General features: G+C 55.5%; 2 protein-coding genes across 14 annotated transcripts in view; both read left to right on the top strand.

The window, feature by feature from the left end:
• The window catches only part of KAZN (kazrin, periplakin interacting protein), a 38358-nt gene extending 27096 nt beyond the window's left edge, over positions 1 to 11262 (top strand). For 2 of the 5 annotated variants that reach the window (XM_039367384.1, XM_039367388.1), the window contains 7 exons: positions 2827 to 3018; positions 4525 to 4661; positions 5014 to 5184; positions 5283 to 5472; positions 5645 to 5775; positions 6919 to 6969; positions 7132 to 11262. In XM_039367384.1, coding sequence (XP_039223318.1) covers positions 2827 to 3018; positions 4525 to 4661; positions 5014 to 5184; positions 5283 to 5472; positions 5645 to 5775; positions 6919 to 6969; positions 7132 to 7299 — 1040 coding nt within the window. In that variant the 3' untranslated portion in view covers positions 7300 to 11262. Of the gene's footprint in view, positions 1 to 2826; positions 3019 to 4524; positions 4662 to 5013; positions 5185 to 5282; positions 5473 to 5644; positions 5793 to 6918; positions 6970 to 7131 lie in introns of all 5 variants that reach the window. The other 3 variants (XM_039367386.1, XM_039367385.1, XM_039367387.1) reach the window with 3 other exon arrangements.
• Positions 11263 to 13643: 2381 nt separating this feature from the next.
• On the top strand, positions 13644 to 21607 carry TMEM51 (transmembrane protein 51). 9 transcript variants are annotated; one of them, XM_039367580.1, is made up of 5 exons: positions 13856 to 14473; positions 18636 to 18724; positions 19377 to 19621; positions 19906 to 20362; positions 20757 to 21607. In XM_039367580.1, exons 4-5 carry the CDS (start codon positions 20007 to 20009, stop codon positions 21190 to 21192), a joined length of 792 nt encoding a protein of 263 aa, XP_039223514.1. In that variant the 5' UTR covers positions 13856 to 14473; positions 18636 to 18724; positions 19377 to 19621; positions 19906 to 20006; the 3' UTR covers positions 21193 to 21607. The 9 variants fall into 9 exon arrangements, with proteins under 9 accessions (XP_039223510.1, XP_039223512.1, XP_039223519.1 ...); XM_039367578.1 differs by lacking the exons at positions 18636 to 18724; positions 19377 to 19621 and adding an exon at positions 13679 to 13797 and having other exon boundaries at positions 14229 to 14473; XM_039367585.1 differs by lacking the exons at positions 13856 to 14473; positions 18636 to 18724 and adding an exon at positions 13713 to 13797.
• The last annotated feature ends 994 nt before the right edge of the window (positions 21608 to 22601 follow it).

The raw sequence follows: 22601 nt of genomic DNA, 5'->3' as shown, positions 1-22601 counted from the left end.
AGTGTATTGTGTACTTAACCTAGTGTCAAATATGTATTTAAAAACCTAAATTTGCTGTCTTAGGGTGACTTAAGAATTCAGTCCTGCTGATCAGAATAGGGAAGGTTTTTCTTCCCTTGTGAGATATTTCGGGGGGGGGGGCGATCCAAGCACACCAGCCGGGGCAAGGATTGGCCTTGCATGGAAGCGGCCGAGCGTGTGGGCAAAGAAGGCGGGCGCCCAGGAGAAGTGCCCAGGCGAGGGCTGTCCCAGCCAGATGCCTGCAGCTACTTCCCTGAACCATCTCCAGGCAGGCCCACAATCGCCTCGTGAAACGGTTCCGACAGGTTTTCAGGAAGTGCCTCCTCTGCTTCTCGGTTGGGCTGCCTGGCCAGCCAAATGGCCTGTTTCTCCCCCCAAAAAAGGCCATCACGTCCTCGGCTGTGGTTAGATGTGGGTTGCTCCCTGCATGCACGAACCCGGGTTGGCTCTCCAGAGTTCCTCCCAAGATCAGGGCTGCACTTTGGCCAGGACGTTGTTTTCAAAGAAATGGGCATAAAGTCCTGACATTTCAGTGAAACTCAGCAGAAAAGGGAGCTGCTGAAAAGCCATCAGAGTCAGGAAAAACAGAAGCTGTGAGAAAGGCAGGTCATTTGGGTCTGGGGACCACAGGCAGTGCTACGATCCCTGGGTTTCAGCAGACCCAGCCGGGGGGATTCTGGGGCTGTGCGAGGCTGGCGGGGCAAGCCAAAGCTCAAGGAAGCAAGAGGTGGCCCTCAGAAAGCATTCGTCCACCGGATCCCGCCTTCTGCCCCACGCATGCCTGCCTTTCCTGGGGGGGGGGGGATGAAGAAGCCACCCTCCTGCTTGGAAATTATTCTCCTACATCCCAGGCAGCTTGGGAAAACATGGAAGAGACCCACCCCCCATGATCTGGCATTCGCCCAGGGATTGGCTTCCAGGGGAGAGCCTGGGCAGGGGGGGCCTTTGGGGGGGTGTCTCAGTAGAGTATCATTAAAAAAGGCAGAGCCTGGAGCAGGGGGGTCCCTGGGGAGCTGACCCCTTCCCTGGGGCCTTGCTGAGCCATCCCGGGCCCTAAAGTTGGCTTGCCAAAGAGAGCAAGCCATCCCAAATGCTGCCCCCCCATGCTCCCCCCCCAGCCCAGATCTCAGATGTTCCCCATCAGGGGGAAGAGCACAGAAGGGAATAATGTGGTCTTCATCAGGGAAGCATCTCAAAAATGCAAGGGGGAGTTTATTGTTTCTTAGCGCTGCTGTTGCTGGGGGTGGAAAGCAGCCAGGAGAGACACACAACCCCCCCACACACACACAGACTGCCCTTCCTGTCCTGCTCAGTGCAAGGAAATTCCACTTGCGGATTCAAGTCCCTGGATTGGGGGGGGGGGAGGAATCCAGAGTCACTTTCTGGAAAAAAACCTAAGTGCTTAAAATGAAAAAGAAACCAGATCTCTCAGCCCTGATTCTTCTTTCTCACTGCTTCCACTGAAGGATCCTGGGGGGAGGGACGGGGGGGGGCTCCTGGCTTCTAAGGGGGCTGTGGAGAAGAGGGTCCCAGCAATGCCTCTCCCACCCAGCTGGCCAGGGCAGCCTCTCCAGCTGGCTGATCTTCTCCGTGTTTGGTGGGAACTCAGAAAATGGGGCTGTTCCCTGGGGTGGATTGAGCCCCCCCCCAAAGACTTGGATTCTCCTCTTGCTGGGAAGAAGTTCCCAAGGCAAATCTTCCTTTCTTCCCCTGGAGAGGAAGTGCGGGGGGCGGGGGACAGCTCCCAGTTCTCCAGAGTTTGGGGGGGGAGGCGAGACTTCGGCTGGTTTGCAACCCGTGTGGCACCGCTGGGTATCGGAGAGCAGGGATTAAAAGCACGAACATGTCCCAACAGCCCTCCTGCCCAGCGGCAGGCAGGCTGGGGACGATAGGAGTTGGAGTCCCACCCATTTTGAAGCCCCTGGGCCACGGAAGCAGCTGCCTGCTCAGCTGGAGAGAGGCCCCATTGAGTTCAGTGGGGCTTGCCCCCAAGGAAGTGGATCTATGTCAGACGTTCTCACCTATTTTTTGGTAGCGTGATGGTGGTGTGTAATTAAAACAGCCCCACAGCCCATAATTACAGAGTTGGTGCCAGAAATGCTGAATTTTCTGCAAAGCCACGCCTTCCCGCTGCGTTGCCAGCCCTGAGCCAGAGAAGGGGGGGGGATCTATTTTTAGTGCTGGGCTTCTTTCCCCCGTTGCCCCTCTAGCTATGGGGCATCTCCCCCCACCCACATGAGCTGTTTTCCTGCGTCTCTTCTCCCCTGGGAAGGGTGGGGAGCAGGAAGCGATTCACCTCAAGATGCAGTTAATGAGCAAGGTGTCGAGTCACGACTTTGCGGGGGGGGGGGAAGAGGGGAGGAGGGGAGGGGGGAGAGAGAGGGGGATGTGTCAGCGCAGGAACTTTGAATCCAAAGGCAGGTCAGTCGTAATTCCAAATAGCCACTAAGCAATCGGTCGTAAATCGAAAACTACCTGTATACCAGTGTTTCTCAACCTTGCCTACTTTAAGAGGCGTGAACTTCAACCCCCAGAATTCTTCAGCCCCCAAGCTGGCTAGGGAATTCTGGGAGTGGAAGCCCACTCATCGCAAAGTGGCCAGTTTGAAAGCCACAGCTGTGCGTGATGGGCTTTCTGGGTCCCCTTTGAGGAGAGGGGGTGGGGGTGCTTTCCCGGTGGCTCAGATGGAGCCTGTCTCTGTCTGCCTTGGGGAATCTCCGTGCTTCCCATCGGAGGGGGGGAAGGAAAGGAAGGGAGGGGGGGAGGAGTCCACTCTCACCACTGGCCTGCATTCCCCCCCCCCAGTCCTCCTGCGGGAAGAGGTCAGCCAGCTGCAGGAGGAGATCCACTTGCTTCGCCAAATGAAGGACACGCTGACCAAGGACCTGGAGGAGACCCATGGGGGCAAAGCCGCCGAGATCCTCCCGGCCACGGAGCTCAGGGTCCAGCTGGCCCAGAAGGAGGAGGAGCTGGCCAGGGCCAAGGAGGCCCTGCAGGGTAAGAGCACCACTGGGTGGCAGAGCTGGGGGCCAAACCCTGACAGGGCCATTCCTGGGTGGGGCTTCTCTCTGAATCCAGAAAGGCAGTTAAAGTCTGCCACCCAGACCCCCCACCACCACATGTTTCCCATTGGGGGGATTCTTGGGGTAATGGCTTTCATCAGAAGATTCCCCCTTTCCCCCCCCCCCCAAGAGTTGGAAGGAAATTTGAAATGCCATCAGATGCTTCTTTGTTTTAGCTGGGGGAGAGCTTTTCTCAGCCTTTTTGGGGACCCCCCATGACCCAGGCTGGAAGAGTTTGGCCCCCCTTTCTCACCCTTGAGACTCCCTGATGCAGGTCCCCCCCAGCCCCCCAGTTTTGTACAGGCTCCCCCCTTGGGTGTTGGCATCGGATGATGCCCGTTCTGTGCAGAGCGGAAGGACCAGTGAGTTGGCAGAGGCACCCTCTGATCCCTTGCCAGCGGCGGGGGGTGGGGGCTTGGCAGACTCAGGACATGCATGCAAACGAGGTTTTGCTCCCGCCCTTTGGGATCCATCCGGGAGAAGTTTTTCTCCTGGAAAAGGAACCGAGATGGCCAGGCGGAGACCCCCGGTGCAAGGGCACCAACAGTGCCCCAAAGCTGAGCCGCACGGCTGGAGACAAAGACCCTGGTACCCTGGATCCTGCGAAGGGCCTCCCAGCCGTGGGTGAAGGCTGGCACATCCTCCCTGGGCATGAAATGCTCCCCCCCATGTGCCCCTGAGAGGCCGGCCAAGCTGGTCACCTACTCCCTGACCCCCCCCCACTGCCAGTTTCCTCCCTGCTTCCTCCGCCCCCCCTGAGTTTGTGATGCTTGGCTTCCTCAAAATGAAATGAAGGATTTTCACAGAGGCCCCCCCCATTTCCATGGCAACCATGGCCATGTTCTCCCTTCCCTTGGGAGCTGGACATCTTTCAGGCGGTGTTTGGAAAGGATGCCCTCCCTTTTCTGCCCCAGGCCCTCTGGGGCTCTGCCACAATGCCCGGCCCTGGGGCTGGGGGCCCAGACCCACACTTGGCTGCCCTCCTCCCCCCCCCACTTGGCTGCCCTTCCTCATTAAACAGTTTCTGCATGGATCTTACCTCTCTGGAAGATAAGCAGAAAAGCCCCCCCTCTTTAGCTGAAGCTAAAGGCCTGTCCCCCACCTCCGTCTCCATCTGAGGCTGGCTCCCTCAAGACCCTGCAGAGGGAGGGCAGGGGTCTCATGCCCCCCCCCCCGGGAGGCCCCACCTACTCAGGGGGGCAGCATCTTCTTGGATCTGCCGTGAGCCCATTTGTGGCCCCCACAGCCCCAGAGGGGCTCGGGTGGCGTCCGAGGCCTCTGCTGTGGCAGGACAGTGCCCCCTCTCCCAGGCAAGGGCCTTGGGGAGGCGTGGATGGGCCCCCAGGGGACTTTGGTCACACAGCGTTAGTCCTCCTTGCTTGCAGCTGAGCCCTTTTATTGATTTATTATGACTAAATCTCTGTTTTTTCCCCTCTGGCAGCCATGAAAGCCGACCGGAGGCGGTTGAAGGGCGAGAAGAGCGACTTGGTCAGTCAGATGCAGCAGCTCTACAGCACCCTGGAAAGCCGCGAGGAGCAGCTGAGGGACTTTATACGCAACTACGAGCAGCACCGGAAGGTCAGGAGATGGGGGGGCAGGAAAGGGGGGTTGCCCCATGGAGGGGGAGCAGGGGAGGCCGTGGCAGGCGCCATCCCAAGGCCTGCAGGGTCTCCCTGTAAAATCCAGGGCCCCCGGGCCCCTATCCCTGGGACGTTGGAGGGGCTAAAAACAGGGCATTCGTTCAGGGGGTCTGCCTGATGGGAAGATGGCCGGGGTAGGGGGTCTCTGCACTGGGGAGGGCTGTGCGTCAGAGGGGGACACCCCAAGGCCCACAGAGAAGCGCACTAAGCTTGAGGTAAGCCACCCCCTCCGAGTGGTGCATTCAAATCTTCTAAAGCCCACCCTCCCCCTTGACACCCCCTCCCCCCAGGAGAGTGAGGATGCAGTGAAGGCCCTGGCAAAAGAGAAAGACCTGTTGGAAAGAGAGAAGTGGGAGCTGAGGCGGCAGGCCAAGGAGGCCACAGACCACGCCGGCGCCCTCCGCTCGCAGCTGGACCTGAAAGACAACCGCATGAAGGAGCTGGAGGCCGAGCTGGCCATGGTGAGGCCGGGGCGCTCGGGGTCTTCCCTGCCAGCCCCCCTCCCCCCAGGCTCTTTCTCCTAAGGACTGCTCTCCTCCCACCCTCTCCCCTCCCACAGGCCAAGCAGTCTTTAGCCACACTGACCAAGGACGTCCCCAAGCGGCACTCGCTGGCCATGCCCGGTGAGACGGTGCTCAACGGCAACCAGGAGTGGGTCATGCAGGCCGACCTGCCCCTCACAGCCGCCATCCGGCAGAGCCAGCAGACACTCTACCATGCCCACCCTCAGCACACAATGGACCGGCAAGGTGAGAGCCGCCCCTTCTCCCCTCCCCCCACTCCACCCCGGGCCAGTCCCGAAACAGACCCACGAGCTGCTCCTTCTGTCTTTCGTGGGAAGGGCTGGGCGAAAGCCGTCCCTGTTGGCAAACACCCGGATCGCTGGAGAAAGTGGCAAGGCGGGTCTCTCTTGCATTTCAGGGGTCCGAGTCAGCCCATGCCACTCGCGGCAGCCTTCCATCATCTCCGATGCTTCGGCAGCCGAAGGGGATCGGTCGTCCACGCCGAGCGACATCAACTCGCCTCGGCACCGAACACATTCCCTCTGCAATGTAAGACGCGTCTGCAGGTCATTGGCTGTTCCTCATTCTGCTTCTCCGCTCGAAGGGGCTCTCCGCTGCCCTTGGCGTGCTGGGGGGGTATTTGGTGGGAGGCGGCTGCTTTAAAGGGACAGAGCTAAAAGGAAGGCATCCGAAGCAGGAGAAGGCTGAGCGTAGGGACAGGGCCTCCAACAAGCGTGCAGAGGGCATTCGTCCACTTGGGTCAAGGCTCCGGTTGTGTGAATTCCCTCCCCTGCAGCCAGGCTTGTGCTGGGAGCGGAAGCTTGTTCCTCTTCTTAATCTGTTTTAGGGAGCATGCTAAGTCACCCAGTCGTGGGTGGAAACGTCTACGTCTTGTCGGTGAGCAGGTTATGCCTAGGCAGTCCTCCAGGCAAAAGAGCTGGGGAGAAAGAGGGGTGAAAAAGCCAGCCTCTTGCCTTAGAATCGACGGACAGCGCAGAACCTGGGCTGAGTTTGAAGCCACCACCCTCCGCCATCTCCCCTGTCTCCCAGGAGCCTCGGTGGGATTCTGGATCCCATGCTGGTGGCATGCCAGGGACGGTGGAGGCCAAACCCCGAACACATTTGCAGCCCTCCCAAACAGAGGGCCGTGGCGTCCTCCCTCCTCTCTCTCTGGTTTGCCACGGAGGAGAAGAGATTCTTTGTCGCTTCTATTGCAAAGCGAAACTCTTCTTAGCTGAGATGAGCTAAAACCAAAGGAAAACGGACGGGAGGCTGCCAGCTGTGCAGACAGGCCTCAGCTTAAGACCGTAGCAGAGCCGGCCAAGTACAATCAGTCTTAAGTTGGTTGTAACGCAGATCATGGACGACCAACCAGATTTTACAACCTCTTTTGTGGGTGACCAGTCATATGGCGAGGACTACTCTGTAGTCCCACAGAGAGCAGCGGGCTGCTTGCCCTTCCGGTCTGCCTCTTTCATAAAACCCAGCAAAGGGTCCACGGGGGGAGTCCAGCACAGGGGACGCGGGCAGGCGCAGGGGGGAGCCGCTCTCCTGGAGCTGCGTATGGCCTGCATGCAACCTCACCCACGGGGAGGGGTTTTGTGTGTGTGTGTGTGTGTATGTGTGTGCGTGTCTCATTGGTGCCATATTTCATATCACAACGCAAACTGAGGTCTCCATTCTTCCTGGTAGGGAGATAGTCCTGGACCGGTACAGAAAAATCTGCACAACCCAATTGTCCAGGTAGGTTCTGGGCTCCTCACCAAAACTGGGGTTCGAGGGGCGTCAGCCAGCTTCCCAGCCTGCCCCTGCAGGGCCGCTCTGGGTGGCCGAAGCCCAGCAGGGTGGCAGCCGAGGGGGCCGGTGTGGGAACCGAGCGTCCGCTGTGCTTCCCCCCCCCCGCAGTCTCTAGAGGACCTGGAGGACCAGAAGCGGAAGAAGAAGAAGGAGAAGATGGGCTTCGGCTCCATCTCACGCGTCTTCGCCCGAGGGAAGCAGCGCAAGTCCCTGGACCCCGGCGTCTTTGACGGAGCTGCCCCCGACTACTACATAGAGGAAGATGCGGATTGGTGACGGGCCGCCCCCCCTCCCGCTCCCGGTGCCCGTGTGAGTGTGTCGGGGGGGATGAGCCTCCAGCTGCGCCATGGCCTGAACCCGGCTGCTCCCACGTGGCCCTCCTGTGACCACTGTACATAGCCCCCCCCCCACTCCCGTGTACGAACCCCTTAACTGTCGTCTGTTGAGCGATGCCCGTGTTGTGTAGCCCTCCCTGGTCCTGGGAGTGTTTGGTTGATTTTGTTCTTCCTCCTCCTCCTCCTCCTCCTTCTCTCCCACCAGTTTTTGTTTTCTATGTTCTTCCCTTTCTTGCCCCCCTTTTCTTTCTACAAAACTTGAAAAACTTGAAGGACTGCTGCGCATTTGTAAATAGCCACCACCACCATGGTGCACTTTGTGCTTTGTAAATGTCTCCTGCCCCCCCCCCAAAAGCCTATCTTCACTTTTGGGGGGGCAGCCAGTGTTTCGTGGGTTTGCCGGGAGGGGCAGCTGTGGATGAATCACCCTCGGTCGGGGGATGGGATGGGGGGCTTTGGCGCCCCCCCAAATTTCATGCAAGCTCCGGTTGAGAGAAGGCCCCTTTTGCCCAGCAAGCCTCACCATCTCTGGCGCCTTCAGATCCCCTTCCCCCCCCCCGGTGGCTCTGGGGCCACAGACCCGGCCAGGTCTCTCCCTCCGTCAGCCCTTTCGCCTCCAGTGCCCCCTTGGTCCCCACGCACCCTCTCGAGAGAGCGGCGTCCTTCCCACCCCGTTTAGTCCCTGCTCAGCTGCGGCCTCTGTGGGGCTGCCTGGCGATGCCGGTGCTGCCGGCCTCCTCGCTCCCTCCTCAAAGTCCCTCTGAACCTGTGCCACTTCCCACCCGCTCCCTGTCTTCTCCATCATCCTTTTCCCTCTTTCAGGCTCTTGGGGGCAACCCCCCTCCTCCCCCCCAAGTTCTGTGGGGTTTCCTTCCTGGCCGGAAGGCAAAGCTGGCCGGGCTCTTGGCTGGCCCTCTTTGGGCTTTCTGTGCACACAACCGCCCCCTCGTGCCAGTCCAGGTGCAGCTGTTGCCCACACCTGGGGAAGAAGCCACCTAGAAATGAGGAGAAATTTCTTGACAGAACAGTGAATCAGTGGAAGTTGGAGGTTTTTACGAAGAGACTGGACAGCCACTTGTCTGAAATGATTTAGGGTCTCCTACTTGACCAGGGGGTTGGACTAGAAGGCCTCCAAGGTCCCTTTCAGCTCTGTTATTCTGTTAGTAAATGGGGGGAAGCTCCTGGGGTGAATGCAGAGCTTGAACTGGGGGGGGGGCAGGATGTTCCCATTTGGGCCTGGATGCTTTGCAGGGCCTCCTAAATGTCTCAGTGCCAAATTCCCGGGGGAGTCGGGGGCAAAATCCCATGCGTGGGTGGGACACTGAAGGCCAGCAGACACACAGGTTCACAAAACACCTCACCCCCATGCATGCACACACACACACCAGCATCTCCCATCACTTCCGCCCCATCCCGTTGTACACCTTCAGGGCCTGTGGATGTTAGCAGAGCGTAGAGGGGGGGGGGGCTGAGAAGGAGGAAGCTGAAGAAATTACAGGCTAATGAAAAAGGAGAGATCGAGCTGGCTCAGAGCCCCCCCCCCAGGAGGGAAGGGAAAAACCAGCCCTGCTTTTTCAGGCAGGTGTTTGGAAAAGGAAGAAGGGATAAAAGGTGTGCAAGGACACAACTCTCCCAGGGCTGTGCAAACACACACAGACCCCAGGCTGAGCCCCTTCAGGTCAAAATGTGGGCTGGCTTCTGTAGCTCCCTCTCCTGCTCTTTCTCTTTCTCTCTCTCTCTCTCTCTCTCTCTCTCTCTCTCTCTCTCTCTCTCTCTCTCTCTCTCGTTTGTTTTTAATGCATACTCATCTTAATTCCTTAATCCTTTTTTTTCATCTTCCTCTCTTCCCCATTGTTTCATTTTAATTTATTTGCACAATACAGAAGATGTATTCTAACTAAATTATTACATAAATATTGGAATTTATATTTTTCCACATTGGGTGGGGATTTTGTGAATGGGTGGGGGGTTGTTTTACTCTTTTTTTTGTTTGCTATGTTGTGCACACGATGGCTCCACAGAGCGAAACGGAGGTGGGTTCTGTGCCGAGAGAACAAATCTGACTTGATCATTTTCCCTCCCCCCCCCATCTCCTGACCCTGTGGAAAAGGTGCCTCTGGATTTGCTAGGCACCCCCCCCTTCCAGACAGGCAGGGAACTGTGGGTCCTGCCAGAGGGAGCAGTGCAGCTTTAGCAGACTCCAAACACCAGCCCTGGCAGGGGGGAGGGCCCTGGCCTAGGCAAAGTGGGGGGGCTGCGGGACCCTTTGGCCCTGGCTATCCTCTCTCTCACCCCTAACCTGGCCCCAGACCACCCTGCCATTGACCCCTTAGTCCCCTTAGCTTGCCCATTGTCCAGGCTAAGGAGAGCCCACTGCCACAGGACTGGGTACTTGGGAAAGGGTCCGGCCTTGGTGGCCTCTCTCCCGCCAGTGCCCCAGCAGCCCTCCTTGCCCCCTCACTGGGCAGGTCCTGGGGCAGAGGGACGCTGATTTGGGGGCCGCTCTCTTCCCCAGCCACGTGCCTCCAGCCTGGCGCCCTCACGTCAGAGGCTCAGGAAAACCCCGAAATGGTTCCTTGCAGGGAACCAGAGGTGATGCAAGGAATGAAGTTCCGGTTGGGGATAAGCACTGGTGGCCGATGAAGGCGAAGGAGAAGGGCAGGCGAGGGGGTGTCCTTGGAGAGAGCTACCCCAGTGAACCCGTAAGCTGAAAAGGAGTTCAAGCCGGAGGAAATGGATGCGAAGGCCTCTTGAACTGGACCTCGTGGTGCGACACCACCTTTCCCGAGAGTTGTGGGGTGTGCATAATTCCTGTCTCGCTGGCGCCTTCACTCCAACTAACTGTCCTTCGAGCTGAGCAGGTGGGCTACGACCCTCTCCTGCCAGGATTTTTCTTTCTGGAGTCATTTCCAAGGAAAAGGGCTCGGATCTCTGGGTTTTTTCCCCTCAAAATTAGATTAGGGGGCAACCTCCCTCCTCCCTGCGAGAAGGAATTTTCATTCTGCTCTTCCCTTCGCTTCCCAAGCTCAGTGGCCATGCAGCTACCCAGCTTGCTGTTAAATAAGCAAAACAGCAGGGACCAATTTTAGCCCCCGGCCTCCCCCCCTCCCCGGTTTTCTTTTGGCCATGGTTGCGGCCCCCCTGCCCTCCCACCCCCATTTTCTGCTTTTCTGCACAGCTGCTGCGTCGTTTCGGAAGACAGGTCTTCGTTGTGCTTTTCTGCCCCTTGAGGCAGACCTGGTAGCCATCCAGACAGGCTGTTTGGGAAAGGAGGGGGTCCCGGTGGGCCGATGGTCAGATCGTCACCCCGAGTTGCCCTGGAAGAGGTGAGAGGAAGGCTGGCCCAGGTAGGTTGCAACACCTGACAGGGCAAGGTTAAGGTTAAGCATTCCACAGGGAGACCTGGACCATTTAAGGGGGTGGCCAGGATTTCATCCTCCCTGCACTGTCAGGGGGTCCCTTCTGGGGAGAACTTGCTCCAAAGGGCTGGACCACTTCCCCCCTCCCCCTCCTCCCCTCCCTCCCTCCCTCCCTTTTAATTTGAAATAAAATTGGAAGCACCTAAACTCCAGGAATGCATTTCTAAGTCATTCTCTTTTCAATTTTCCACCTTTTTTCTTTCTTTCTTTCTTTCTTTCTTTCTTTTTCTTTCTTTTTTGGTAAACTAGGAAATAATTATTTTAAAATAAAGGAAACAAAACTAAGAAAGGTGATTTATTTAAAAGAACTACCATTTTAAAACAAATAGCTTACAAATTATGGGTAACCTTAGATTTTACTTCGTCTCCTTCCCTTCCCTTCCCCTCACTCGTGTTGTCAGGGAGAAACAATTCCTTCAAGGCATGGATGCAAATATTGAAAAAATAAAAACAATACACAACTAAATAAAGCTTATTTTAAAGTATGCCTTGCTATACGTTTTGATGATATCAGTGTTTGCTCAAATGTTGGAGCCAAGAGAGATCCATCAGCTAAAGGGATAAAGGGAATGGCTTTTCAGGTTTTGTGGGGGATCCGGGGGGGGGGGGGTCTGGCCTTCGGTGGGGTCATCCGCCTGCAAAGGGGAGTTTGGGGAGTCACCCACCCTCCTGCATGGGAATGCAGAATGCTCAGATGGGGTGGGGGCCTCTCGCTCAGGAGGGTCTCCGCACAGAAGGAGCAGTCTGAACAACAGCTGGGGAGGACCCCCGGGGGAGAGGGCTGCGGACCCACACCTCTGCTTCTGGGGTGCAGATCCTGACCCCAACCCCAGCCTCTTCCTGGGTTCTTCAGATTCTCTGCAACTGTAATCCATCACTACTGAGTCTCTGTCAGTGTTACTCTTGCCTTTTTCCCCCCCTCTTTGCCAACCACACTTTCAGAGAATATTTTTAATGGAAAAAAGGTAAAGATTGTTGAACTTAAGCAGCCACTTTGGAGACTCTAGTCCCCAAGGTGCTTTTTCAAAAGGCAGCTGGACTTTGTTTTTCCTTGAAGACGTTTCGCTTCTCATCCAAGAAGCTTCTTCAGTTCTTCTGTTCAGTTCATTCTTCAGAACTGAAGAAGCTTCTTGATGAGGAGAGAAACCTCCAGTTACCTTTTTGAAAAAGCACCTTTGGGACAACCATGGTTGTCCTGTGGCAACATCTAGTGGCTTGAAGAAGTATTGCACCAAAGAGCAGGCAGAAAAAAACTGCAAGAAAAGTTGAGGGTTTGGCACTGCTCCCTCTCTCAGCCTGGCCCTCCTTGCAGGGTTGTTGTCACATGTACTCTGCCTTGAGTGCTATGCAATAAAGGGTGAAAATAATAATATATTGTTTCCATGACTGTCAGAACTTCAAATCCAAGTCATACATTCTCCCCAGGTGGTTCTGTTGGGACCGGTAAGCAAGAAGTCATAAGCCAAGGACTACCTGTGGACAGGTCAGGGACGATGTCCATGAAATGGGGAGCCATGTAAACATGCTAAGTAAGTGAAGACATAAATAAATGTCCCAGAAGGCAGCTAAAACCAGTGTTCCGTCTTGAGCTCCGGACACAGAATCGGGGTCTCCAATAACAGGATTCCTTAAAAGAAAGGAAGTGGAGGTGGGTATGTGTGTCACACTAGATGAACTCAGTGTACCCCTCCAACTCTAGGAGCTGCAAACTGAAGAGATGTGGATTCCATGTCGCTTCCAAAATATCTCTGGCTCCTGCAGAGCAACTCTGGATTCACTTCAGTTCAAGATTGACGGGGAGTGGTCCTTGCCTTGACCACCTGGGAGGGGGGGAAGTTGCCAGCTGGAGGAAGAGGCCTCGCTTCCAGTTTCTGCCTGGGGGGGGGACAGAATTGCTCCCCTTTTCAGCCTTATTTCCTGGCAGCTTCAGAGTCCTATAGCTGGAAGGGGGGGGATTTATAGCGTGAAGAGACCAAGATGCGATATCGTTTCCTGTGATGTTCCTGAGTGGGGACGGCACAAAGAACCGGCTGCTCTCGGCCGGACGCTTGTGTCTCGTTGCAGTTCTTGATTTTACAGACTCAAGTCGGGCATCTCAGATTTCAGAGCCACAGATTGGCATAAACATGGAGCAACAGTGAAGAGGCAGCCGTGGGCCACAGTTGATAGGGAAAGGAGCCGGAGATGAGAGCGAGTTCTTGCAAAAGGCGCCTGGGAAAAGAGGAAGGCAGAAAAAGAGGAGGCCAGCAAGGCTGAATAAAAGTGTAAGACAATCTCCACCACAAAAGGAGGTATAGAAGAAGAGGGGAAGGTCTAGAAAACAGTGAGTGCTCCAAGGGGGCTGGGGAAGGATGACCACCTCCACCCACCCTCCCCCCCCCAGTTTTTCCTCCAGACCTTCAGGAGAGGAGGAGGAGGAGGGAGGAGGAGCCTCGTACAAAGAGGAAACGGGAGAGAACAGAGCCCTTTGTGTCTGGGTTTTGGAGAGAGAGAGAGTCCAGTGGCGGCTGGCTGACCACCCCCCTCCTCAATATCGCCAGGGGGGCTCGGGACAGAAATGGCAGGGGGGGGGATTGTCAGCCAGGGGGATCCCCGTACGGGCCACCATCCACGCCCAAAGGCCGCCCCCTGCGTGAAAGGCCCCCACCCTCCAGGCCCAAAGGTCTCCAAGGGCCCCGGCAGCTGCCCTGCGACGGGGGCCCCGCTCGCCCGCCCGGCTTTGGCGCGGGGTGGGAGGCGGATCCGGTGAGTCCGGCGGGATTCCCGGAGGCTCCCCTGGCCGAGGGGCCGCCCCTCCCCGAGCGATCGCTGGCAGGTAGAGCCCTCCTGCCCCGGGAGGCGCCCTTCCGCCCGCAGCCAAACCTCGGCCGGGGCGGGGCGGGGCCGGGAGGGGCGGCCCAGCCGTCGCGGGGAGGGCCGGGGGCGGCGGCCAGTTTCAGCCGGAGACGGAGCCGGGTGGCGAAGGCGGGAGAAGAGAAGGCGGCGCGGCGATGCGCCGCCCGAGGAGAGCCAGCGCGGAGGTGAGGCAGCCGGCGGCCCGGCCAGATCCAGCCACGCAGCCCGGCAGGCAGGGAGACGCCGCGCGGGCTCCTCGGGCAGCCTCCGGGCGGGCGAGGCGTTCTCGGGGCTGGCGGGGCGACAGCGGGCCAGGGCAGCCTGAGCGGGGCTTCCTCGGGGCGCCGATCGCCTCTCCCCGCTCTCCCGGGGCGGCCTCTCCTGGCGGGGGGCCCGCGCGATGTGCTCGGGCGGCCTCGGAGGGGCGGGAGAGGGGCGTCCCGGGCCAGGTTGGCGGAGGCGGCTTTCCCACGGCGGGCGGAGGGCGGCCCGGGGGGCTGGTTTCGGATCGGCCCCCGGGAAGCCCGGCCGGAGCTGCCCCGGCGGCGCTGCCCTTCTAAGAGGAGCGGAGGGCCGCCCGGAGCGGACCAACCGGTTTGCCCGCCCTGCTCGCCAGGTTAGACTTTAACCCGACGCGGCTCCGGCCGCTCCTCGCCCGACGAAGCCCGAGAGAGGCTGGCTGGCTGGCTGACGTCGTCACAGCGGCCGGAGCTTCGGCGAGGAGGAGGAAGTCGGAGGAGAAAAAGGGGAAGTCGGGAATGGCTCCGAAGCCGCCCAGCAGCCGCGGCGGCGTCCTTTTGGCTGAGGAGGGCTCGGCTGGGATGGGCCCGTGGGCGTCGGTGCGGCTGCCTGGCCCGGAAGGTAAGTCCCGGGTCTTCAGCCGCGCCCTTCGCACGGCCGCCAGGAGCCTGGGCTGTACAGGTGGTCCTCGGCTTACGACCACAGTGGAGCCCAAAATTTATGTCGTTATGACTTTGTTAAGCGAGTTTTGCCCCATTTAATGACCTTTCTCGCCACAGTTGTTAAGTGAATTATTGCAGTTAAACTAGGAACACGGTTGTTAAGTGAATCCAGCTTCCCAGTTGACTTTGCTTGTCAGAAAGTCGCATAAGGGGATCATGTGACACACACACACACACACACACAGAGAGCACAGTGCGACCATCATAAAGATGAGCCAGTTGCCAAGCGGCCAAATTTTGATCACGTGACTACAGGGATGCTTGAACAGTCGTAAATGCGAAAAACGGTCCTAAGTCCCTTTTTCGGTGCTGTTGTAACTTTGAACGGTCACTAAACGAAATGTTGTAAGGCAAGGACTGCCTGCAATGAAAAGCAACTCAAAAGAGGCCCCGACATCCGGCTGGGGCAAGACGGTCCCGTCCAAATCTCTCCTCAAACCGCAAAACGTAGATGACTCAAGCAAGACTTGCTGCATGTTTCAGTTGGATGCAGAGAAGTGTTCCTTTCTGGGCCCAAAAGGATAATAACCCCCCCCCCCTGATCTTGCAGGTCTGGTTTAGGTGGCAGTCTAAGAAATAACCTGTTTAACCACGATTTATTGAACAGACCACAGCTGGTTTGGTACAAGTGCCTTAAATTCAAACCAGCCGCATTGTACCTGGGGGCGTTCTACGAATCGGTTTATAGGACAATGTATGCATTTCGCCCTTGCCATTATGGCCTGTGGTTTAGGGAATAAACCACAATGATTAAGTACATGTAAACCAGCAGAAAGTGATGTTTTTCTGACTTTTTACCTTGGGGGCCTTCACATTTGTAAATTAGCGAATTTGTCCATTTGGCCTGGTGTTCAATTCTAATTATCCGCAATTATGTGTTTTAGGCAATATGTACGGTGGCCTCAATTATCTTGCATGACTGATCTCCCTACAACACCTTGTACTCATAGGCTCGGCTTTCTTTTATCGCTAAAATCTCCTCCCTTCCCCCTTTCTCCCCTTTTTGTACTGTTATTCTGTTTTAATATCTCTTTTTTTCTCCTTCCCTGAATAAGCGAAAATGAATTCAACAACCCTGGATAATTTTACCCCCTTTCTCATTTTAATTTCTGTGCAGCAGGAGACTATAATGAGGGTTGTGTGGCAGCTTTGATGGGGATACAGCATTTACAAAATAATAATTATGATAATGATAGAGTGCAGTGTTGTCAGGATAAGGTGAGCTTGGCCAGAAAATCTGTGGTGATCCGACACTGCGGTGCAATAACTGATGGCCTTTTGAAAAAGTGGAGTGAAGCAGCCTTGTTACCCATTGGGACTACAAACCCCAGAATTTGAAAATGGCACGGGGTTTCCTGTAATACTGAGGATCCAACACAAAAAGGCTCTAAATTGTAAGCAGAGAAATACGGGAAGATTTAATGGCTCCTGCCTGGTTCAGAGCTGCATTACACCAAAGTCAATGTATTGATTTCACTAGATGGACTCCAAATAGGTGATTGATTGATTGATTGTGTGCTACCAAGTCCTTTTTTGACTCCTCCCAACCTCATCGATAGAGTTTCTCCATGAGAATCTGTCTGTAGCCTGGTCTTTCCAATCTTTAAAAAAAACCGAGGAAAACCACAGAAAAATTGAAATGGGCTGCAATTGTCTCTCCACGCTAGAATCTTTCTTCCAAACGATAAAGCCAAAAAAAATAATTTGATATTGATTTTCCTATCCTCCCATTTTCCTGCTTCATTTTCCCGCAGAGTCAAAAGGGTTCAGTGTGTGTCATTATCTTGTTTTTTTTACTCTTTTTATAATGGCAGTCACTGAAAAGTCCGCCCCTGTTTAGCACAGGGACGTCGTTTGGCCAAACAGCTTCGGAATACATAACTGTGGCTTATCTTGCACACCGAGATAATAGCTGTGTCCACACACTCTTTGCCCCCTGGAACAATCTTGGCAGGGAACAGTCTCGGCCCATGGAAAGCAGCTTCCTCTGGGTCAGAATGAAATGTCAGCAAGGGAACCCTCGACATGTCCAAATGGGCAGGGAGAACATTTCAGCTAATATTCTGGCAAAATAATTCTCTCCCCAGCAAGGAGACCCTCTTTTCAGTGGGCGCTGGGGAATTTTCCTAGTAACCGTGAGCCAATTTCACGGCAGGCCTTGAGCAATCCAGACCCAAAAGGAAAAAGGCGATTCGGAGTTCACGTAAAGGTTTGGCCTGCAGGAGTCTTAAATTTCCCGGGAACGTGGCTTCGATCCCCAAATGGCCACAGCCTCGGCGTCCCTCTGAAGCCTACCCAGATCCTGCTTCCCTCGCTCTGAAGCCTTGGAGAGGCTGGAGACGGATGGAGAGAGAAGAGGGACCAGGAGAAGCAGGATCCTTTTTCATTCATTGCAAATAATTTCCATCAAAGGAAAGTGGGCTGGTTAGTTAGTTAACTCTTAATCAGGTTAACAGTCAGACGGAGGTCCCTTTGTTGCAACATCTTGGAGTAAGTCTGTTTTGATACAACTTGGCAAAGATTTGTCATTTCCTCTTTTGTTCATTCCTCACTGGTCTGGCTGGCCCTTGGCTTTGGCATGGGCCTGGTCAGGATTGGCCCTTTCTGGGTAAGACGGCCGCGTTGTTGCTCTTGTGTCCTTCATGGGCATCTCGGGCACCGGGCTGTTCTTGGGCATGGGACGATGCCTGTGTTCTGGGCTTCGTCTTTCAGCTGATTTGGGGGTCCGTGTCTAAGCCGAGTTTGCCTTATGAGGGAGCTTAGAAGGCTTGGGAGGGAAAAGCCACATCTGTCCATCTGCCTTTTCTTTTAAGCCTTGCGGCCCCCATGAGGCAGACTATTTTCCTGCATTTTCTGCCTCACAATGCTGAAAACGTACAACGGGTGTTTACAGGGACTTTAGGAGTGGGAGGTCAAGTTTACAAAGTTAAATCGGTCAGGCCAGATTGGCGAGTGGAGGCCCTACAAGCGTGTTCAGGTTTCCCCATCCTCTCCTCTAACCCTTCCTCCTCCTCCTCCTCCTCCTCTTCTTCTTTCTTCTTTCTTCTCTTTTTTTTCTGCTGTGGCTGTTGATTCTGCACTCAGAAGGCCCAGCTTTCATTTCCTGCTGCCCGCGTCATGTTCCTTCCACACACTAATTGTATAATTGACGGGAATCCAAGCTCTTGAATGCGGCTTTGGGCTCTTTCTGAGCACAGACGCACCGTTTTGTTCTATTCCCATGTGAAGGAAACGCGATCCGAGAGAAATGGGAAAAGGGCACCCTTGTCCACTCCAGAGGTGCTTTCTTTTCATTTTCCTTTTTTTAAAACAATTCCTGCCGACCGTCTACAGCATCCAGTGCCATCTGCAAATGCTCCGTTTTGTGTCGATGTGATTCCGCATCCTCCTTTGGCAATGCCATCTGTTCCTCGTCTTTGCACTTCCGCAAATCCCACGGAATCAGCCATTAACCCCACGGTTTTCAATTTTGACAGTGCTAAAAGTGCTCCTGGGAGGTTCCAGCCCTCGCTCAGGCTGGGCCGTTCCTGGTCACTCCCGTTGAGCCAGGTGGCCCCCCGGGGCTGTCCCTCCCCAGGAGGCCTCTCCTGGCAGATGAGATGGCGCTCCCTCGAGCGCTTTCATCCAGCGGACAAGGCTGCAGGCTGCGTCTCCGAGAACCGGTCCGGGAGCTTCAGCTTTAAGGGGGGGGCTGGCCAACCGTCCATCGGCTGTGCTGCATAACAGTTCTTGGTGGGGGATTGAGATGGGGCAGGCAGGTGGGAACCCGTTCAACCTCGGAAGCCACCGGGGAATGCCAGCTGGGCAGGGTGGCTGCCCTTGGATGGTGCCAAGGCAAAAGTCCCAGATTAAATTAGGGTGGGCAGCTTTTGCCCAGCAGGGGCAGCAGCAGCAGCTAATCCTGGCTGACCCAGAAAGCAAGCTGGATGGGAGACCACCAGGCAGTAAAAAACTCTCCCTTGAGAGAAGGCGGGGTAAGCTGATATACGCCAAGAGGGCTGTGTCGATGCAGCCGTGAAGTTATCAGGAGTGAGGAGAACTTTTATTTCTTTATTTTTTAGTCTGGCATCTCTCCCTGTTTCTCCAGCTCGCCAGCTGGGAGCATGTGCAGCGAATTAACTCCAGTGCATTCATCTGGAAGAAGAAAGTGGTTAGTGCTAACAATGATTAACTTTAAATGAGGCGACCAGTTTGGTGGTTCCTACCGTGGAAAGAGTGAAAAACATCCAGTTGTTTGGTCAAATCTGGTCTGCGCTTTTCCTTCCATTCTGGGCCTGCATTCATCTGTTGTTGTGATTTTTAATTTTTCTTTTAGTGCACGCTAAATCCTTCCTAGTGCATGTGGGTTTGTTTCTAGTGGGATTTGTTAAAATTGTGTCTGGGGTTCTATTTTAATCCTGGCTTTATTTCTGGAACGCAGCCATTCCACAAGAGAAGTAATCTAAAACGGAGTTTGCCAAATTTCTGGTGGAACATCTGAATGCTTGGAAAAGGGTGTTTCTTTGGGGCTGGAGAGGAAACCGAGTGGGGGGGAGCCCAGAGCCCAGAGAAGGGGGGGCATGCATTTCTGATCTCTCTGGGGTTTTCTTCTGTTGTATTTTTTGGTATTTATTTTTAAGTGCTTGTTATAGGCTTTTAAAATATATACAATGTATGTATCTTTGTGCTTTGTTCCTTTAGGTTTTTTTTTCTTTTTTTGTTATTATTTTAAAAGCAATTTAAAAATTATGTTAAAAAATTGGGACGTTGGTCCTGGTAGTTTACTGCATCAGCTAGTTTTTTAAAGCTGTAGCTTTCCTCAGGTTATCCCAAGCAGTTGTGTTGGACCGGAGTTCCCATTCTCCACAGCAAAGGGAACCATAATCCTGAACATCAGAGGCACAGTTGCTCTGAGTCGATCCCCTGCTTGCGACTTCATGCACACAGCCACACAGTTGGCCTGTTTCCAGGCTGCTTTTCCCCCGTCGTGGGATTTCACAGTGGTCTCCCATCCAGCTGCTAAGCAGGAGGCACAACCACCACCACCCGTCCTTTTCCAGACATCCAGGTGCTGCCATTTGCTACGGCACGAATGAAATAAATCTGCAAAAAGGAGGGGAGCAAACTCCCCCCCCAGGATTCCCAGGAAAATGGGAGGAATCTTTTGTCATCCCAAAGACTTGGGGGGGGGGGCTTCTGCCCAGAAGTGGCTTAATTCATCCAGAAAGAAACAGATGATTTTATTTCTCCCCAAATGTTAGGCCAAATTTTAATTTCTCTAGTTCTGCGCCCGCTGCCTTGTCAGGAATATTCTTCACCTGAATTTGACCCCGATCCCTTCTCTTTCTCCAGATCCCCTTTTCCCACCTGGATCTTCTGAGCGAACCCAGCCCGGGGCCTTCATCAGCGAAGGAGGAAGGAATCCACTGGGTCTCCTCTGAGAGCTGTTGAGGATGGCCCAGTCCAGGTCCAGCAGTGGTTCCCACTACGCCCTGACGGCCATTGGGCTGGGGATGCTGGTCCTCGGAATCATCATGGCCGTCTGGAACCTGGTCCCAGGCTTTGGCCTCAGCGCCAAGCCCCACCCGGCGGCCAGCAGCCACCAGAACGAGACCGACATCAGCAAAGGGCTCCTGCACAGGAACAAGACCTTCTCGGTGGCCTACGTCTTGGTGGGGGCCGGCATCCTGCTGCTCCTCTTCTCCATCTGCCTGACCATCCGGGACAGAAGGAAGCCGAGGCACCGCGAAGACGACGTTGTCCGGATACGTCCGCAGCCCTCAGTCGAGCGGCCTCCCCCGGAAGACAGGTGAGCAGGGAGGAGCACCGTTTTCCCACCCTGTGCCAGGCCCGCATTAGCCCACCTGTGGGCCTGTCCTGTTTTTACGGCCTGGAGAGACGAGGGAGGGCAGGGCTGCAGAGTGCATGCAAGGAAATTGCCCTTGGCTTAATCTGCTCTCTGCTGGGGGAGGGGGGAACCCCCACTGGGCAACTATGCAGCAAGGAGGATTGGATGGCAACAGTCCCCCCCCCCATTAATGGCTGGTGTGTAGCATGTCCAGTCTTGTCATTTGAGGTCATTTGTCCCAGCCTTCCATGCATTTAAAGGGGCAGTGGGGGGGGGAATGTTTGAAAGGAAGAGACCCAAATCTGGGGGTTGCCTCTCCTGAGCACTCATGTCTCCTGATGTGCCCCCCCCGCAGCCAAGACGACGACAACAACAGCCTCTCCCGCTACTATGTGCCCAGCTATGAGGAGGTGGTCAACGGCGTCTACCCGGAACCCCGGCAGGAGGCCGAACGTGGGACCCGCATCAGCGTCTCCCTTCCTTCCTACGAGTCTCTCACGGGGCTGAATGAAAGCCTCCCCACCAGGCCCAGCCCCACGGCGGCAGGGACAGCAACTGGGGCAGCCCCCGGGCCCGGCGGGGAGCGCCCACCCACCCGGCAGAGCTCCCGCCTCAGCAAACGCCTGAAGCCCTTGAAAGTGCGCAGGATCAAGTCTGAGAAGCTGCACCTGAAGAAGCTCCAGCTGGGGGGCACCCCTCCTGCCCGGGTCACCATAGAGCCACTCACCCCCCCTCCGCAGTACGACGAGATCCCCCCCAAGCTGCCAGACCCTCGGGAGGGGGAGCCCTGAAGTCACTCGAGGGACATCTTTGCAGGAAACACCGGAAGTGCTTGGGTTCTTGAGAAGAGGGGGGGTGGCTCATATCCAGTTGGCAAGATTTGGAACCAAGCCAGAAGACCCCCTCGACCCCCTCCGCCCCCCTATGGCTCAGATGGACCTGCTTTCCCAACAGGACGGGGTCAGCTCGGAAGGGGGAGATGGATGCGCCTTGGAGAGCCAGCCTTTCACAGAATGCCTCGGGGGTCTTTGTTCTTGTGATCCTGGTCCATCCGGGATTTGGGGAATACCCATTTTTTTTCCCTCCAAGGGACCCTCTCCATCAGACTTAGCCGGGTGCCCTTTTCTCCAGCTCTTTTCTCCAGTTGGCTGGATGGATTGCTTGGGAAGGTTGCCAAATCCTGTCTGGAAGCTCAGCTCAAGGCGGGCCGGGGGTGGGTGGGTGGGTATTGATACCATTTTAGCAATATGAACCTTTGGGGTTATGGTGTGTTTGTGTGTGTATATATATGTGGGTTTTTTTTTTGTAAATTATGTCATTTTTATATTTCTATTTGATAATGCCCACCTCTCCAAACTAGCACTCCAGTTTGGCATGTTTGCCAGACTAATTTTTAATTTTTTTGTGGCAGTTTCCATCAGTGGGGTTTCAGACCGCGTCTCCTTTTCCACCAAACGTGGATTTTTGATGACCTGAAGGAAACTCAGGTGCCTTGAAATCAAAGATTGCAACCGCCAAACAGAACTACTACAATCCATCGGGATCTGGGATCTGCTGCCTGCCCCAAGATCTCTTCATTTGAGGAGGGGGCTGTGGACTGTCCCCCTTGGGTTTTGCAGCTGCTGAACTGGAAATGTGAAACTTATTTTTCCACAAGGGTGTAACCTTTTTTATGCTGGAAGGGGGGAGGGGGAGGATGGGAGAAGCCCTTTTTAAAAAGAGAATAAACGGGTGAGATCTTGCTTTAATCCAGATCTTGCTTTATATCCTCTGTTCCAGCAAGGGGGGGGGGCTGAGGGTCTGCACCCCCAGTGCTGCTCCTGGGATTGCTGGCTGTCTTTCAAGCCCCCCCCCCCCGCCAGCAGACTGGGATCTCCTGGGGGTCACCGCTGGGGAAAGAGTGGGGTCCAAGATTCACAGGGAGGGGGAGTCATTCCTTGTCAAAAGGTGCCACAGGGCAGAACCTGGCACGCTGTGTGAACAGGGCATCGCTGGGAAAAGCGTGGGTGATGCTTGCGCCGTGGGAACCCACCCGCTGTGGTTTAATCCAGGGTTTCTTAACCTGAGCGCTTTAAAATGGATGGACTTCAACTTCCAGGATTCACGCCCGAGTCCTGATAACTGGGGAATTCTGGGAGTTGGAGTCCGCCCGGGAGGGCCGCGCTTCACGGAGCGGAACGGTGGGCGGGGCCGCTGCTCG

The sequence above is a fragment of the Crotalus tigris genome, unplaced genomic scaffold (genome assembly GCF_016545835.1).
Source record: "Crotalus tigris isolate CLP2741 ecotype Arizona unplaced genomic scaffold, ASM1654583v1 scf7180000020588.15403103151:6194809, whole genome shotgun sequence".
NCBI classification, from domain to species: Eukaryota; Metazoa; Chordata; class Lepidosauria; order Squamata; family Viperidae; genus Crotalus; species Crotalus tigris.
The sequence above is the reverse complement of the archived record's forward strand: the minus strand, read 5'-3'. Positions and strand labels throughout refer to the sequence as shown.

Excerpts from the sequence above, each read along its gene's own strand:
- TMEM51 (XM_039367576.1), top strand. The coding sequence starts at position 20,007 with ATGGCCCAGTCCAGGTCCAGCAGTGGTTCCCACTACGCCCTGACGGCC. Across the intron at positions 20,363-20,756 it reads CGGCCTCCCCCGGAAGACAG|CCAAGACGACGACAACAACA; the intron begins GTGAGCAGGGAG and ends CCCCCCCCGCAG.